The 18,831-nt window shown below is 51.8% G+C and overlaps 2 protein-coding genes across 3 annotated transcripts in view; both read right to left on the minus strand.

Moving 5' to 3' along the window:
- The window catches only part of ido1 (indoleamine 2,3-dioxygenase 1), a 73,350-nt gene extending 64,023 nt beyond the window's left edge, over positions 1-9,327 (minus strand). The window contains exon 1 of the mRNA XM_041210141.1: positions 9,273-9,327. Within this exon, the coding sequence (XP_041066075.1) occupies positions 9,273-9,317 (45 nt within the window). The 5' untranslated portion in view covers positions 9,318-9,327. The remainder of the gene's footprint in view (positions 1-9,272) is intronic.
- A 3,126-nt stretch (positions 9,328-12,453) lies between these two features.
- The window catches only part of LOC121289850 (disintegrin and metalloproteinase domain-containing protein 9-like), a 113,361-nt gene continuing 106,983 nt past the window's right edge, over positions 12,454-18,831 (minus strand). For both annotated transcript variants that reach the window (XM_041209758.1, XM_041209757.1), the window contains 2 exons: positions 16,559-16,626; positions 12,454-15,153 (listed from right to left, as the gene is read on the minus strand). In XM_041209758.1, the coding sequence (XP_041065692.1) occupies positions 15,096-15,153; positions 16,559-16,626 (126 nt within the window). In that variant the 3' untranslated portion in view covers positions 12,454-15,095. The remainder of the gene's footprint in view (positions 15,154-16,558; positions 16,627-18,831) is intronic.

Genomic DNA, 18,831 nt, shown 5'->3' on the forward strand with positions numbered 1-18,831 from the left:
TCTCCCTCCTCCCTCCCTCCCTCTCCCCGCCCCCTCCCTCCCTCTCCTCCCCACCCCCTCCCTCCCTCTCCCCCCACCCACTCCCTACTTCTCCCCCCTGCCTCCTCCCTCCCTCCCCCTCCCTCTCCCCCGCTCCCTAAGTCCCTCCCTCCCGTTCCCTACCTCCTGCTCTCTACCTCCCGCTCTGTCTCCCTCCCACTTCCTCCCCCCGCTCCTTCCCTCCCCCCTCCATCCCTCCCTCCTGCTCCCTCCCACCTCCCTCCCCCTCTACCTCCCCCTCCTTCCTTCCCTCCCCCTCCCTCTCCTCTCCCTCCTTCACTCCCCCTCTCCCTCCCTCCCACTCCTGCCTGCCTCCTCCCTCTTTCTGCCCCCCGCCCCCTCCCTCCCCCTCCTTCCCTCCCCCTTCCTCCTTCCCTCCCCCTCCCTCTCCTCTCCCTCCTTCACTCCCCCTTCCTCACCCTCTCCCTCCATCGTCCTCCTCCCCGCCCCTCCCTCCTTCTACCCCCGCCCCCTCCTTCCTTCTCCCCCGCCCCCTCCCTCCCTCCCTCTATCCTCCCTCCCTTCCCCTCCCTCTCCTTCCCCCTCCCTCTCCCTCCCCCTTCCTCCCCCCTCACTCCCCATCCCCCTCTCCCACTCCCCATCCATCCCACCCCCCTCGCCCCCACTGCTCCGCTCCCTAAGTCCCTCCCTCCTGCTCCCTACCTCCTGCTCCCTCCCTCCTGCTCCCTACCTCCTGCTCCCTCCCTCCTGCTCCCTACCTCCTGCTCCCTCCCTCCTGCTCCCTACCTCCTGCTCCCTCCCTCCTGCTCCCTACCTCCTGCTCCCTCCCTCCTGCTCCCTACCTCCTGCTCCCTCCCTCCTGCTCCCTACCTCCTGCTCCCTCCCTCCTGCTCCCTACCTCCTGCTCCCTCCCTCCCGCTCCCTACCTCCTGCTCCCTCCCTCCTGCTCCCTACCTCCGCTCCGTCTCCCAATTGCTCCCTCACCACTCCCTCCCCCACTCCTTCCCTCCCTCCCCCCTGCTCCTTCCCACTCTCCTGCTCCCTCCCACCTCCCTCCCCCTCTACCTCGCCCTCCCGCCCCCCCTCCTTCCCTCCCCCTCCTTCCTTCCCCCTCCTTCCTTCCCCCTCCTTCCTTCTTCACTCCCCTCCGTCCCCTCTCCCTCCCTCCCCCTCACTCCCCCTCTCCCTTCCCCTCCCTTCCCTCCTCCCCTTCCCCCCCTACCCCCTGTGTACCCCTCTACCCCTCCCTCCCGCCTCCTCCCCCTCCCTCCACGCGCTCCCTCCCTCCCATCCCTCCCACTCCCATTCCTTCCCCCCATTCCCTCCTTCCCTCCCTCCCTCATTCCTTCCTTCCGTTCCCCATTCTACCTTCCCTCCCTCCCCCTCCTTCCCTCCCCCTTCCTGCCCTCACCCCTGCTCCCTCCCCCTCCCTCTCTCCTCCTCTCCCCTCCCTTCCCCCTCCTCCTCTCACCTCCCATCCCTCCACCCGCCCCCTCCCTCCCCTCCCTCCTTCCCTGCTCCCCTCTCCAACCTTACTCCCTCCCTCTCCCCTCCCACCCTCTCCCCTGCCCACTCCCTCCCTCCCTCCCTCCCTCTCCCACTGCCACCTCCCTCCCTCATGCTCCCTCCCTCCCTCGTGCTCCCTCCCTCCCCCGTGCTCCCTCCCTCCCCCTGCCTCCCCCCTCACACCCCCTCCCTCCCTAACCTTCCCCCTCCCTCACCCCCTCCCTCACCCGCTCCCTCTCCCCCCGCTCCGTCTACCCCGCTCTCTCCCTCCCCCCTGCTCCCTCCCGCCCTACTGCTCCCTCCTACCCCCACTCCCTCCCTCCCCTCACTCCCGCCCCCTCCCTCTCTCCCCCTTCCCTTCCGCTCCGTCCCTCCACCCTCCTACTCTCCCCCTCCTTCCCTCCCCCTCCATCCCTCCCCCGCTTCCTTTTCCCCTCCTTCCCCTCCCCCTCTTTCCCTCCCCTCTCCTCCCCTCCTGCCTCCTCCTCCCCTCCCCCTCCCTCCTCCTCTCCCCTCCTTCTCCCTCCCTCCTCCTCTCCCCTCCCCTTCCCTCCCTCACTCCTCCTCTCCCCAGCCCCATCCTCCTCCCCCTCCTTCCCCCCTCCCTCTTTCCCTGCTCCCCTCTCCAACCTGACCCCACTCCCTCTCCCCACCGCCAGCACCCTCCCTCCCCCCCAGACCCCTCTCTCCCGCTCGCACCCTTCCCCCCCTCCAACCCTGCCTCCCCCTCCCCGACCCGCCCTCCCCCTCCCTCCCACCCCGTCCCCCTCCCTCCCTCACCCCCTTTCCCCTCCCTCTCCCCCTGCTCCCTCCCTCCCCCACCCGATCCCTACCTCCCTCCCCCGGTCCCTCCCTCCCCCCTGCTTCCTCCCTCCTGCTCACTCCCCCTTCCTCCTTCCTCCCTCACTCCCTCCCTCGCTCGCTCCCTCCCTCCCCCTCCCTCCCCCTCCCTCTTGCTCCCTCCCTCCTCCCTCCCTTCTGCTCCCTGCCTCCTGCTCCCTCCCCCTACCTCCTTCCCTGCTCACGTCTCCAACCTTACCCCCATCCCTCCCCCCTCACCCTCCCTCCCTCCCTTTCCCCTGGCCCCTCCTTCCCTCACCCTGCCCCCTCCCTCCCTCTCCCACCACCCTCTCCCTCCCTCCACCTCCTTACCCCCTCACTCCCCCTCCCTCCCTATCCCCACCCCCAACCCCTCCCTCCATCCCCATCCCTCCCTCACCCACTCCCTCTCCTCCCGCTCCCTCCCTCGCGCCCCCTCCCTCCTGCTTCTCGCTCCCTCCCACCACCACCCCCACCGCTCCCTCCCTCGCTCGCTCCCTCCATCCCCCTGCTCCCCCCCGCCCTCCTGCTCCCTCCCACTCCCTTCTCCTCTCCCCTCTCCTTCACCTCCCTCCCCACTCCCTCCCCCTCCCTCCCCCCTCCCTTTCCCCCCTCCATCCTTCCTGGCTCCCTGCTCGAACGTTACCCCTCTCCCACCCCCCTCCCCTCCCTTCCCCCTCACCCCCTCGCCCTCCGCCCCTCTCCCCCCACCCCAGCCCCTCCCTCCTTCTCCGCCCCACCCCATCACTCCCCTCCCTCTCTTCCCCCTCCTTCCCTCCCTCCCCTCCCTCCCTCCCCGTCCCCCTCCCTCCCTGTCCCCCTTCCCCCTCCCTCCCCTTCTCCCCCTCTCCCTCCCACCCGCTCCCTCCCTCCTCCTCCCTACCCCACTCCATCCCCTCCATCTCACGTCCCTCTCTTTCCCCCTCCCTCCCCTTCCTTTCCATCCCACTCCCGCTCCCTCCGCTCCTCCCTCCCCCTCCCCCTCTCTCCTTCACTCCCCCTACCTCCCCCCTTCCTCCCTTCCCCTCTCCCTTCCTCCTTCCCTCCTCCCCTCTCCCTCCTTACCCCCCCTCCCTCCCCTCCCACCTTCTCCCTTCCTCCTGCCTCTCCTCTCCCTCCCTCCTTCCTTCCTCCCCTCTCCCTCCTTACCCCCTCTCTCCCACCCTCTCCCTTCCTCCTGCCCCCTCCTCCTCCCCCTCCTTCCTTCCCCTCCGCAACCTCCCTCCCATCCGCTCCCTCCCTCCCACCCTGCTCCCTGCCTCCGCCTGCTCCCTCCCTCCCGCTCTCCCTCCCCCTCTGCCCCTCCTCCTCTCCCCTTCCCTCCTCCTCCCCACCTTCCCTCCTCTTCTCCTCTCCCCTCCCCTCCTCTCCCCGCTACTCTCCTCTCTCCCCTCCCCCGCCCTCCATCTCCCCACTCCACTCTCCCTCTCCCTCCCTCCCCACTCCTCCCCTCCCTCCCTCCTCCTCACCCCCTCGCTCCCCTCTCCCCTCCTTCCCTCCCCCTCCTTCCCTCCTCTCCCTCCCCTGTCCCTCCTCCCTCTCTCCCCCTCCTTCCTTTCCCACTCCTTTCCCTCCCGCTCCTTCCCTCCCCTCTCCTCCCCTCCCCCCTCCTCCCTCCTCCTCTCCACCCTCCCTCCTCCTCTCCCCTCCCACCTCCCTCCCTCCTCCTCTCCCATCCCCCATCCCCCTCCCCCTCCCTCAGTCTGCCCGGTTCCTCCCTCCCTCCTGTTCCCTCCCTCCAGCTCCCTCCCGCCTCCCTCCCCCTCCCGCTCTCTCCCTCCCCTCTCCTTCCTTCACTCCCCCTCCCTCCCTCTCTCCCTCCCTCCCCCTCCCTCTCCCTCCTTCTCCCTCCCCCACTTCCTCCCCCTCCCCTCCCTCTTTCCCTCCCCCCTCGTCCTCCCTCCTCTCCCCGCTCCCTCCTCCTCTCCTCTCCCCCTCCCTCCATCCTCCTCTCCCCTCCCCCTCCCTCCCTCCTCCTCCATCCTCCTCTCCCCTCCCCTCCCCCTTACCTCCATTTCAACTCCCTCCCCACTCCTTCTCTCCCCTCCCCTCTCTCCCCCTCCCCCTGCTTCCCTGCTCCCCTCACCAACCTTACCCCCCTCCCTCTCCCCCCGCCACCTCCCTCCCGCTCCGTCCCTCCTGGTCCCTCCCTTCCCCCCTCCGTCCCTCCCTTCCCCTACCTCCTCCTACCCCTACCTGTCCCTCCCTCCCCGTCCCCCTCCCTCCCTCCCTCCCCGTCCCCCTCTCTCCCTCCCTGTCCGTCCCTCCCCGTCCCCCTCCCTCAATCACCCCCTACCCCCTCCCTCTCCCCTTGCTCTTTCCCTCCCTCCCTCTCCTCCCCCCTCTCCCCCATCCCGCTAGCTCCCTCCCTCCTCCCTCCCTTCTGCTCCCTACCTCCTGCTCCCTCCCTCCCGCCCCCTCTCCCCCTCCCTCTACCCCTCGCTCTCTCCACTCCCACCCTCCCCGCCCCCTCCCTCCCCTCCCTCTCGCTCCCACCCTCCTCCCTCCCTTCTGCTCCCCACCTCCTGCTCCCTCCCCCTCCCTCCTCCCCCCACCACTCCCTCCCTCGTTCGCTCCCTCCCTGCTCCCGCTCCCTCCTCCCGCCCTCTCCCACCGCTCCTTCCCTCCCTCCCGCCTCCCTCCATCCCCCTTCCCTCCGTCTCACTCCTTCACTCCCCCTCGCTTCCCTCTCATTCCTTCCCTCCCCCTCTCCCTCCCCCTCCCTCCTTCCCTCCTCCCCTCTCCCTCTTTCCCTCCTCCCCTCTCCCTCCTTACCCCCCTCCATACACCTCTCCCCCCCACCCTCTCCCTCCCTCCTCCCCCTCCCTCCCTCCCCTCTGCTCTCTCCGCTTCCTCCCTCTGTCCCCTCCCTACCCCCGCTCCCTCCCTCCCACTCACTCCCTACTTCCTTCCCTCCCTCCCCCTCCTTCCCTCCTCTCCCTCCCGGTCTCTCCCCCCTCCTTCCCCTCCCCTCCCCCCACACCCTCCTCCCCCTTTCTCCTTCCCTGCTCCCCTCTCCAACCTTACCCCCGTCCCACCCCCTCGCCCTCCCTCCCTCCCTCTCCCTAGCCCCCTCCCTCCCTCTCCCACCACCTCCTCCCTCCTCCCGCCCCTCCCTACCTCCTCACTCCCCCTCCCTCCAGCTCCCTCCCTCCTGATCCCTGCTCCCTCCCCCTCCTCCACCCCCACTGCTCCCTCCCTCCCCCCTGCTCCCTCCCGCCCTCCTGCTACCTCCTTCTCCCCGCTCCCTCCTTTCCCCAATCCCTCCCACCCCATCTCTCCTTCTCCCTCCCCTCCCCTCCACCTCCCTCCTTCCCCCTCCCCTCCACTCCCTCCCCACTCACTACCCCTCCCTCCTCCTCTCCTCCCTTCCCCCCTCCCTCCTTCCCTGCCCCCCTCTCCAACCTTCCCCCTCCCCCCTCGCCCTCCCTCCCTCTCCACCCGCCCCGCCCCCTCCCTCCCTCCCTCTCCCTCCACCTCTCGCTTCCCCATCCCTTCCACCTCCCTCTTTCCCGCCACCATTCCCTCCTCTCCCTCGCCCTCCCTACTCCTCCCCTCCCTCTCTTTCCCCTCCCTCCCACTCCTCCTCAGCCCCTCCTCTCCCCTCCCCCTCCCCCTCCCTCCTCTCCCCCTCCCCCTCCTTCCCACCCTCCCTCCTTGCCTCCCGCTCCCCTCCCCCTCCTTCTCTCCCGCCTTCTCCCCCTCACCCCTTTCCCCCATCCCTCCTCCACTCCCCTACCCTCCTCCTGTCCCCCTCCCTCCTCCTCTCCCCCTCCTCCTCTCCCCTCCACCTCCCTCCCCCTCCCTCCCCCTCTCCCCTCCCTCCCCCTCCCACCCCCACCCTCCCCCTCCCTCCCCCTCTCCCCTCCCTCCCCCTCCCACCCCCACCCTCCCCCTCCCTCTCCTTCCCCTTCTTTTCCTCTCCGTCCCTTCCCTCTCCCTCCCTCTTCCTCCACCTCTTGCTCCCCCATCCCTTCCCCTCTCCCTCCTTCCTGCCACCATTCCCTCCTCTCCCTCGGCCTCCCTCCCCCTCCCCCTCCCTCTCTCCCTCCCCCTGCTCATTCCCTCCTCCTGCTCACTCCCTCCCTCTTTCACCCCCCCTTCCTTCCCTCCCTCCTTCCCACTTCACCCCCTCCCTCTTCCTCTCCCCTCCCCTTCATCTCCCCCTCCCTCCTCCTCTCCCCTCCCTCCATCCCCTTCCTTCCTCCCTCCCCCTTCATCCCCTCCCCCTCATCTCCCCCTCCCCCTCATCTCCCCCTCCCCCCTCCTCTCCCCTCCCCCTCATCTCCCCCTCCCTCCTCCTCTCCTCTCCCCTCCCCTTCCTCCCTCCCCTCCTCTTCCTCCCTCCCCTCCTCTCCCTTCCCTTCCCGTCCTCCTCCTGCCCTCCTCTCCCCCCTCCCCTCCCCCTCCCTCCTCCTCCCCTCCAGCCTCCCCCCCTTCCCTCTCCCTCCTCCTCCTTCCTTCCACCCCCTTGTCCTCCCTCCCTCTCCCCCTCCCCCGCCCCCGCCCTCCCTCTCGCACCACCTCCTCCCGCCCCCTCCCTACCTCCTCACTCCCCCTCCCTCCTGCTCCCTCCCTCCTGATCCTTGCTCCCTCCCCCTCCTCCACCCCTACTGCTCCCTCCCTCCCCCCGCTCCCTCCCTCCCCTCTGTTCCCTCCCGCCCTCCTGCTCCCTCCTTCTCCCTACTCCCTCCTTTCCTCGATCCCTCCCACCCCCTCCCCTCCCCTCCACCTCCCTCCTTCCCCCTCCCCTCCACCTCCTACTTCCCCCTCCCCTCCACCTCCCTCCCCACTCACTCCCCCTCCCTCCTCCTCTCCCCTCCCTTCCCTCCCCCCTCCCTCCTTCCCTGCTCCCCTCTCCAACCTTACACCCTCCTCTCCCTTCCCCCTTGCCCTCCCTCCCTCCCTCTCCACCCACCATGCACCCTCCCCCTCCCCCCTTGCCCTCCCTCCCTCTCCACCCACCATGCACCCTCCCCCTCCCCCCTTGCCCTCCCTCCCTCTCCAGCCGCCCCGCCCCCTCCCTCCATCTTCCTCCACCTCTCGCTCCCCCATCCCTTCCCCTCTCCCTCTTTCCCGCCACCATTCCCTCCTCTCCCTCGCCCTCCCTACCCCTCCCCTCCCTCTCTCTCCCCCTCCCTCTCTCTCCCCTCCCCCTCCCACACCTCCTCAACCCTCCTCTCCCCTACCCCTCCCTCCCACTCCTCCTCACCCCCTCCTCTCCCCTACCCCTCCCTCCTCTCCCCTCCCCATCCCTCCCTCCCCTTTCTCACTCCTTCCCTCCCCGTGCTCACTCCCTCCCCCCACTCTCTCCCTCCTGCCCCCTCCCTCCCACTCTCCCGCTCCCTCCCTCCTTCCCACCCTCCCCCACTCCTCCTCTCCCCTCCACCTCCCTCCCCTCCTCTCCCTTTCCTCCATCCCTCCCCTCCCTTTCCTCCATCCCTCCCCCTCTCTCCCTCCCCCTACCCTTCTCTCGCCCTCCCCCTACCCCACTCTTGCCCTCGCTCCACCCCCTCTCTCCCCCCCCCTTCCACCCCCTTCCTTCTTCTCCCCCTCTCCCACCTTCACTCCCCCTCCCAACTCTCCCACTCCATCCTCCCTCCCTCCCCTTCCCTCTTCTCCCTCCCCCTCCACCTCTATCCCTCCCCCCTCCACCTCTCTCCTTCCCCCTTCCCCTCTCTCCTTCCCCCTTCCCTCCCTCTTCTCCCTACCCCCTCCCCCTCTCTCCTTCCCCATCTCTCTCCTCCTCCGCACCCCCTCCCGGATCCCTCCCCCGCTCCCACCTCCCTCCCTCACTCCTTCCCTCCCTTCCTCCTTCCCTCTCCCTCCATCCTCCCTCCTTTCCCTCCCCCTCCTTCTCTCCCTCCCCCCTCCCTGCCTCTCCTTCTCTCCCTCCCCCTCCTCCACCTCCCCCTCCTCCTCTCCCCCCACTCTCCCTCCTCCGCTCCCTCCCACCCTCCCCTCCCACTACCTCCCTCCATCTCTCGCTCCCCCTTATTCCCAGTTCCCACCTTCACTTCTCCCCCCTCCCACTCTCCCTCCCCATCCTCCTCACCCCCTCCCTCTCCATCCCTCCCCCTCCTCCTCACCCCTTCCCCCTCCCTCTCCCCCCCCTCCCCCTCCCTCTCCCTCCCCTCCCCCTCCTTCTCTCCGTCCACCCTCCATCCCCCCTCTGGCACGATAATGCCCTCACCAAAATGCCATCCAGTATGGGCTATGCTGAAATGTGGCACATACACCATACTGGAGACAGAACCACATCCATAGTGGCACAATACAGAGCCAAATATTGCAGCCCATATATTTGTTTCCTTAGATTGCATTAAACACAAAACAAAAATTCTGGGTCAATGAAATTTGTGACAACAATCTTGTTATGTTGTTGATGATGCTATTTTGCCTATATGTGTACTTAATTGAAAAAATATTTAATTTAGGGTTTGACAATATGAGCATTTGCCTCCACATAATAAATGCCAATAGCCAAGTGTATTAATTGAACAGAAATATCTTTAAACCAATTGTAAAAAACACCTTTCTCCTTGACTGTTGCATTGTTCTCGGGATCTGTACAATATGTTCTGAAGTTTGAGTTGTATTTAGCGAAGTCACTCAGCTGTTTCCTTGTATTGAACTCCGCATTCTACTATTGTTTCGGTTTTAAAGGCAGGCGACACTGTTGTGGTCAAGGTTACCTATAGTGGCGCCTTTTTACACTGTGCCCTTGTTCCAAAAATAGCTTCCATAACAATTGTATACTAGTGGCCATGGATTGTCTTGGTTAAGTTTTGTTAGAGACTGTCACGAGAGCAATAGCAATTGGAAAGCTTTAAGTATTTAAAATTCAAATTTTAAAAATATCAGTTCATGTAAGCATATATAAAGTTAAAGTAAAACTCACCTTAATTTTTAACTATCAACAGTCTGAAATGCAGCAAATAACTTACCAAAATAATGATGTGGGATCTTGCACATCCGCCCGAGAGCCACATCCACCCAAGTCTAACAGCTCACCCACAAAGCAGCGTTTGTGACAATGCAACACTTCCTCAGTACTGCACTGAAGTGTTGGCTTTTTGACTGTTGCACTCAAGTCTTGGGAAAGGCAATGAACCCACAATCTTCTTGTCTCACAGGCAAGAATATTACAACTGATCCATAGCAGACTGTCTTTCAAGCCATTTTACCAGCTGATGTATATTTCAAGGTTAATTTCCCAGCTTAACTATAGGATATTGTAAAACAATAAAATTATATTCCCTGTGATGATGTGCCTTGCTCTTCAAATCAGCATGTACCTTAAATTTGAACTCTGCTTCTCTCTTAGATGCTGCCATACCTTCCGAGTATTTCTAGCATTTTCTGTTTTTCTTTCAGATTTTCGGTGTCTACAGTATTTTTCTTATTTTCCCCAAAGGCTGCATTTGCTGCTAACGCAGTGCATTGGCAGCTGTACTATTCTACCCTATGATGTCATTACGAGTGACAGAGATCAGAACTCCACTCATTACCCCAACCTCAGAGTGATATTCATCCTATTTAATTTCTCGTTTTTAAGCAAAATTCAAACTCGCAGCAATCCCAATGAGAACAAGTGACTCTCTAAGATTGCATATTGTCAGCCTTTGGTTAGACATGCTGCAAACCTGGCTGCAGCTATCAATGTGCAACTCAAAGAAGAAAATTGGCAGGTCCAAACATCATAAAATAAACAAGCTCCACAATATATGACCAAAGCTAAGCAGTAGCTGGTTGATTCACTGCTGCTGTCACATTTGCTGATGGAGCATGGCAGGCCAGGGGTGAATTTAAACCAATTCGTACTGCTGGATCATAAATTCCTAAGTAGTCAGCACCAAACACAGCTTTGACAGAAATGTTACTTTTAAATAGCAACCAACTATAAAAGGCTGCAGGTGCTTGCAATGATGCCTCTGCGCATGTGCAGTCTGGTGCGTATGTGCAGATGGTATTGGTGGCCGTCATGTGCCCTATCTTGCTTTGGCAGGAGACAAGAGTTTTTCAAAACTTGATTCATCTCCACTGCAATTATCCAGTTAGCCTCACTTGTGAAGATTATTTCTCAGTTCTTGTCCTAATCTCAAAGGTAAAAAATTAATGCAGATTGAAGGCCTTCATCCTATTTGATTTAATCCTTACAGAATACCAACCCTACCTTTCTATTACAGTATCTATTCTTTTTAAATATATCCAATTTCTGAGACTTAATTATCCTTAGTGGCAACTGTTATGATCCTAGCTGTTGGTAATACTGGACAAATCAGATCCCAGGGTGAAATCTGGCTTGAACCTGACTTTTTAAGAAACTGTGGAGAAAAGTTACTGAACAAATTCACAGGAGTCTGATGCATTTTTAATACAAAGAATAAAATATTTATTAAAACAAGTTAACTATTTTAGGGCAGAAACAAAAGGTAGAAAAAATCTCAATAGTGCACAAGACAATGATTTTCCCACTATTCCTTTACTCCAGCAATTTCTTTACAGACACAAACCAGTGAAGTTACCTCTAGCTTGACAAATTCTTATTGTTTGGGACTGACACAGTTGAAAATGGTTTTCTTCCAGTGAATTCCTGAGCATTCACTTGATGATTCTCATCCAACTTATATCTCTCCCTGAGACACCCCAAAAAATGCATTCTAAACTCTGTTTTTGCAGAGCAAACAAATTAGTTCCCTAAACTGTCTTTCAGTAGCACCTCCGCTAAACTGATCACTCTGTGAAGTCCCATAACGATTAATCAGTTAACTACTGTTCCACTAGCCTTGCAGTTTTTCTTCTCAAGATAGCTTCTAATCCCTGTCTTCTCTCCCTCACATGCACACTTAACTCCCCTCTCTCAACTCCTGTCTTTCTGGTCTGTGTCTCTGGATCACTATTGCTAGGTAACAGTAAAGCTTTTCAACTTTGTGTTTTGTTTTCCAGAATCACAGAACTTTCAACCCATCTCTTTCACTTCAAGGGTTGTAATACCTTATTAAAAATGTATATTTCAAACAAAACCAAAAGACCTGAAACCTTTTTGTCACAAGTCTTTCCAGACACCCAGGCACCAAGGTACATAAACAAGATCTAAGTGAAACTGGAACCACTTTTACCGTCCTTCACACACAAATATATATATAACTTGAACTTAAAATTCACAATATAAGCCAACCCATTTCTGCTATCTGTCTAAAACTTCCATGGGTTCTCCTCAATCTCTCTTCTTGTCTGGTTGCATTTCTTAGTTGTGGCACTCTACTTAACTCGTACAAGTTCTGTTCACCCAAAATCCCTGGAATTGTTCACCTGCACTGGTTCCTGCTTAAGCAATACCTCTATGGCCTCATTTCTTCCTATCTTTGTTGATAGCATGCAATCTCACAACTCTCCAAGATAACTGGTCTTCTACTAATTCTGACCTCCTCAGCATCCATAATTTTAAGTGCTCCACCTGTGGTGGCCGCTCTGGAATTCCCTCCCTAAACCCCTCCACCTCTCTATCGTCCCTGAAGATGCAATTTAAACCTACTTCTTTGACCAAGGTTTTGGCCTACTGCCTAATATCACCCTGTGTCAAATACTGCTTTATAATACTCCTGTGAATTGCTTTGTGATGTTTTATTATGCTAAAGGCACTATATAAATACAAGTTATTATTGCTATTCTTGACTGAGCTACCAGAGGTGTATAAGATGGGACTTAGCTCAATTGTCTTCACACAACTGACATTACTTAATGCTCAGGGCCATTTTTCCCTTCAGTGCTTTAACTTCAGCAAAATAGTGAGAATGTAAAACAGTCTCAGCCGGCTTTAAATTCCTGCACTGTTTTTCACTAACTTTAAGAAGTTTCCAGTATAAAGTAGGAGCTCATTTTCAGTGAAGACTTCTAATTCTATAGATTGGAAGACACAATCAGCACATTAGTTACAAAGAAGTATTGCCTGCATGTCTTTGATGTTCGAAAGATGTCAAACATGGAAGGAAAAGGCCAAAGCTGGAGAGTGAAGGATAAAACAAACCATCAAGTATGACCCTAGAGTCAGTGTCCCACTTTTTAAACAACAAATGATCAATGCACACATAAAAAAAATCTCAATCAGATTAATTGAATACTTCATTTTAGAAAAAGAATAATTTTTATTGAATTATTGCTCTTTATAGAGATTAAATAAAAGCCCTTTGTCATCCACAGGTGCATAATATCTTTACATCTTTTAAGAAAAATCAGTTTTGAAAAATGTAAAATACTACTTATTTTTAAACAAGTGCAAATATTCAAGTGAAGTAAAGAGAGTTTGGTTACATTTAGAACGAGGGATACTTGGGAGTGAATTCTCACCTCAAAACCATTGATGGTTTTGGCTAATTTAAATAACCCCCATCAACAAAGTAGGGTTCACTAAGGTACTCTAAAATCCCATGTTAGGTGACAACTCACTTCTTGGTTAAATTATACAGCGTTTATACTGCTTTAATCTGAAATCTATAAATAGATAATCCACTTGTCAGAATACCCAACCAACATCTGGCTTGCATTATTTTGTGTTACACAAAAGGTCACTGGCACAGTCACCTGGCTCACAGTAAGGTGCAGTCTTTTTCCCTTGCCAGAAAAACAAAAGATATTTGACTGCAAGTGTGTGTATCAATGTGATCAATTTATGTGAAACTCAAAAGAGATAAACTCTAAGACCAAGGTCATATAATGCATTTCTCTAGCCAGAATTTGAATGAATATTTCAATAAACTCCAAGTTCAAATGTATAAAATTAGTCTTCAGTGTAACGAGTTTGAGAAGGTCGTTGAATGTTGTTCATCTGTCAATTGGATATTTAATGAAAAACCATATGCTCATGTCCAGACTACATTGAAACCACACAACGACAATGTTGCTGCATCAACCATTATGTCCCTGACTCTTGAATCAACTTAAAGGGAAAGATTAAAACTCATGCAAAATGTACCACATAGTCAGAGTTAAAAATCAAGTCTTTCATTTCAGAATCATAGCTTTAAAAGCATTGTTGGTTATGCTTCATTTTTAGGAATATTTTGGGAGGCCAATTAGATTTTCATTCAACCATGGCAGAAAAAGGCTTTTACATGGACCAGGATTGTAACTGACCATCAGCCAATAAGATTTTAATGAAAAACAATGCAATCCTATGGAATTTTAAACAATAATCATACATATAACAGCATCCCAAGTCCAAGTAATATACAAAACTGCTTTTGTAGTAGATTACAAGGCTATTTGCTTCACAGAATATATTATATATAAATCAAGATAGCTTGAATCAGAAGTGCCAATTAAAAATTATGCAGTATATCAGAGCAAATCTCATTTAACACATTGTAAAAGTAAGTTCCATCATATATCTCATGTGCCATTTGTTCAGGGTACATAGATTATCTCTTCAGGAAATGTACAACATTTGTCCAAGTTTGTATGCATCAGACATGCTGGGTAGAAAAACGATTTGGTTGCAAATGTTATTGTAGCTTGTTTGAATAAACTCTGCTACTACATACATCAAGTAGAGTACAGCACAATATACAGGAGCTCGTCAAGAGATAGAGCAAAGCCTTACAGTACCAGGTGCAAGTAACGTGCACTGTACTGTATGAGATTTCCATTAACATTTTATTTAAAAAAAGGACATTAAAATGACCATTCAACACCACAGCAAAAATGTGTGTTCTAAGTTTCTTGAAGTACAAATAAAAATAACAAGCTTCTCCCGTGTTGTCAGTGGTACCAAGGAGTAAATTTCCAGCAGCTAACTTAACACACAAGGTGATGTTGTACCACATGGTGGCCAGATATAGCTTCACACTTAAAATTCACTACATGATGTGCACCCAGTGATGAAAGCTTTCTTTAAAAACAAAACTCAAGTCAAAAATCAACTCAGAGCAACTATTACAACCTTCTTGCTGTACATCACAATGCAGCACAAGAGGTTGCCTGCCTCTCATCTTGGTTTGTGAAGTGCCAGCAAGGGAACCAAGAAAAAAAACTCCATTGGGGATGTAGAAACAAAATATAAAATAAATAGCAACAGGTTTAAAAGTTTTTAAATTTCAAACTCAATTTAAAATAGGCACATAATTTGAGAAATTGCATGGACACCGATGTTTATAAATTATTTCATTGACGGATTGAAAAGACAAATCAATCTCATTCTGCTCTGTTACAGGTATAATGCAGAGAAATGCTAGTTCACCAAAGTAATAGAACAACATGGAAGCCATTGCATCGCTTGAAAACCTCAATAGAAGATTCTTTCACTGAGCAAGAAAAGGTGGGAGAGATGGAACACACTGCTCACTATAATATATTGCAACCTTCAAAATAGCAAAATAAATTAGTTGTCAGTAGTAATAGATTTTTTTCCCCTTCATGCTATTATGCATCAAGTATTCAAGAACAAGTAACCATGGGCGAGCTTCAGCATGTTGAAACAGCAGGATTTCTTCTAACTAAAGCAAACATTACAATCATTTCAGACAATTATTATTTAAAAAAAATATATAGGAGGTATTCAGTTGCAATTTCCTTTGAAGATTGGTAATGGCAGACAAGGCTTTCTCGAGGAAAATGAAGCAGATATAAAATGCAGAAGTGTTGTATTAACGTTAATGTAGATGAATCAGTAAAGTTGATTGACATTCAGAGCGGGGGCAAGATTGCAAATGAGCGTACATTATTGAAATGTCTGCACAGAGTCCTGTAGACACTGTCAAGTGTAATATAATCTATACCCTTTGGGTCCTGGGAACAGGTCTTGAAGGTGCTGGACGAGGTGGTGGTGGCCTGAAAGGAAACAAAAGCACTTTCAGGAGAGATAAACTGAAATTCATGATTGTACTCCAATACATTATTGCATTGTCAATGAAATTATGTAATAACTGAGATCATCACCTAAATGAACTTGAAATCCAGTGATTATAAGCTTTATATCCTGAACTATCCGACAAATAAGTTTCATTTGGAATGGCAAAAAGAATCAATTGATGCCACCTCAAGGGTAATAATGGAGATTGATGATCAATCATGAAGGACAGGCCCTGCACTCTCCCAAGCTTCTGGCTGAAAGCTATTGCTACTTCAGTTTTCTAGCTCAAGTATTTGTTAAGAGCCAAAAAACACAGATGTAGCTTGAGGGGAGGTAATGGTACTTTGGAAAACAAAATACCAAACTCCTACAGACGTTCAATGGGAGGCTTTAGACCAGAGAACTATAGAAAGTTACCAGGAGCAACAAGTCTCATGTGATGGTCAGCTGGATAACTCAAACTTAATAACCAAGATCACATGGAAGAAAATACAATGGTGCACACTTTCTAAACTCAATGATATGTGTACCCCACTAATGTCCAAGTGTAGCATTGTGAGTTAACACCTCATTGTTGACGCAGGAGATCTTGGGTTCAAATCCCAGTTGAGTCTTTTATATTTTTGATCTTTCATTCAGCTACTTTTCACATTCAGTGCTGATAGCTATTCCTGTATGCAAGGTCCCATCCTACAAGATTGTGACTTTATCTGCACGATAACAGATGATGCAATGCTGTCCATGGTCAAAAAGAAACTCTTGTATTGGCTTTCTGAAATTGACATAAGCCTTCGGGTGCTCCTAGTCTGCAGAACAAATATCCATCAGACTAAGAGACTTTAACTGTAAGCTACAAACCTGGTTTATAAAATGTAATCCAAGTAAAATGATTGCATCGGATCTCACTTGATAACAAAATGTTAAACTAGTGGACACAAGAATAAATCACAAGTGTCACTTTATTTACTCTCTTAGTAATGCTAAGCCTAGACCAGTATTCATAACATGATGAGCACCCGTAGCATAAAACTTAAATCAGAATCTTTCATGTTGCCATGATGTCTGAAAGCACCTAATGGAGTCTTCACTAATTCTTTTGTCTCATTGTTAACAGAATGATCCATTATGATTTTTTCTCATTGCTATTTTTGGAATCTTGCTGTGATTAAAAAATTGGATGAAGTGTTTCATAGCAATAACAACACTTCAAAATTACTTCATTGGCTGTGAAGTGTTTTGTGATATCCTGAGGTCATGAAAGCTATTAGATAAATGAAAGTTATTTCTTCCGTGGGAGAGCAGAAGTGAATACTGGAACCTGGTATGCAAGCAAATTAATTGTAAATTATGATCATGTGCATGATTAATTGGGAACAAAGATACCTTGCTGGTGATCGCTGTGGTGGTCTAACTACGTATGTTGGCACTGTGGTACTTGTTGTCTGAACGACCTGATTTAAAATAAAAAGGTACATCATTTGAAGATACACTACTCAAAGCAGCATTTTACATACAGAAACATTTTCCAGAGATAGCATGCTTTTATCTTTTATCCATGTTTGGCACATAATACTGACAAGTGAATAATAATATTGTGAAATGTTCACCTACATTTTAATCCCTTTAAAATAACTTAATGATATGAAAAGTTATCGAAGCAAATTCTACAGCATGAATGTTATAAATGAAGTGTTCCTCTGTATTTCCACTTTCTGTCATTACCTTTGGATGATTTTTTTTTTTAGAAAGCTCCAGTATTTAAAATATGATTTTTAAAAATTTACATTTATCCATCCTCCTGATGGTGACAGATGTCTCGTGATGCATAATGTTGAATGTTTTGTCCTCACTCTTCATACTCATTATTGGGGCTACGCATTGCCTGGCCAGACGCTGCACGCATCAGTACACAGGAAAGGTTTCTTCATCGGTCTTTGCTTTAAACTTAGAAAAACAACTGTTCTTGTGTCTTGTGTAGGTTGTCCCAAGTACCACACAAGCCAGCTTGCTGGACTCTATGAATGGAATTGTAAGTTTACTCTAAGTCTGGGGTAATTTGTATGCTGTGCACTTCACTCTGACAAGTGAGTTGAGATTACCTTTTCACAGGCTTCAGCAAGTCCGGGCATTTAACACATAACAAGGGGTGAATTCAATCTACTGTCCCAGAGTTGAAGGGACAGTCACATGCCACCTGGCTGACTAAATGTAAACAGTGAAGTTAATCATAGCTCCGCCCTGCACCATTAAGATCATTGACAAATCATCAGTATCCTGAATTAAGCTACTTTCATCCCTGTTGCCAATTAAGACTAACATAATGTTGCAGGTGAAAACTTGGTGATCTGGTTTATAGATGTGAAGGATACATTATTTTTCAAAGGAATTACTTTAACTACTTGCTAGGAGATTTGTAGGTATTTTATCATTTGGTGCAATAAATCTGCATTTTATTATTGTATTAACATTTAGTAAGTTAAAATTAGTTTGTGGTTATAACAATTCAAACCATGCAAAAAATTTCACCAGATTGGAAATAAAGGTTTTGTCGATCGATTGAAACAAAGTAGATTTTTCTTTAAACTGATAGGTCTGTACATATTTGCTGCTATTGCCCAGTCAAACAGATGGGGTCTCCACTTAGTCAGTTAACAGAATAAAATTGTGGCTCTCAACAGACACACCAATGCATTCTTAACATTTTGCACATAGCTGAATAACCAGGTAAATGTCCAGTGACCATTTTACAAAGGTGGTTCAATTTGGAAATGTACAGCAACTATTTAGAATGCTGAGTGAAAATGATTTTCCACAAATCGGAAGAATACAAATCACATAGATAAAAGCAAAAAACTGCGGATGCTGGAAATCCAAAACAAAAATAAAATTACCTGGAAAAACTCAGCAGGTCTGACAGCATCTGCGGAGAGGAACACAGTTAACTTTTCGAGTCCGTATGACTCTTCAACAGAACTAAGGAAAAATAGAAAAGAGGTGAAATATAAGCTGGTTTAAGGGGGAGTAGGACAAGTAGATCTTTTCTATTTTTCCTTAGTTCTGTTGAAGAGTCATATGGACTCGAAAAGTTAACTGTGTTCCTCTCTGCAGATGCTGTCAGACCTGCTGAGTTTTTCCAGGTATTTTAATTTTTGTTTTGGATTTCCAGCATCTGCAGTTTTTTGCTTTTATCTTAGTGTTTAATTGACTGCCACTTCTCTTCAAGGAATGCCTAACTTGAAGAAGTATTACTTTTCTCTCCGACAGGATTTCCGTCTCTCTCTTTTGCCTTGTTCACCTTCATTGCTTTCCATTTCTCTCCTGGTGTTTGACAAGGTGTTTACTAAAACTCGCTTTCACAGCCATATTTCCTTCCTCAGTGAGTGTCTCCATCTCCGACTTACCCCACGTGGATTTCAATTGAAGTTTCATCCCTCAAGTTTCGAACCCACCCAGCATTACAGGTATCTCCGGGATATACAACGCTCCTCAGACTGCTGTTCTTGTCGCATTCTGAGATCCACACTCAGTGCCATGCACGCCATATGAACACGCTCGACCTCTCCCTCCAGCACCAATGCACCCTATTTCTAAGCTGCCTGTGCCCCCAGTTTCATTTTATTCTTCATCTCATCCGACGCCTCAACAAGAAACTTTGT

This window comes from Carcharodon carcharias, chromosome 17 (assembly GCF_017639515.1).
Source record: "Carcharodon carcharias isolate sCarCar2 chromosome 17, sCarCar2.pri, whole genome shotgun sequence".
NCBI classification, from domain to species: Eukaryota; Metazoa; Chordata; class Chondrichthyes; order Lamniformes; family Lamnidae; genus Carcharodon; species Carcharodon carcharias.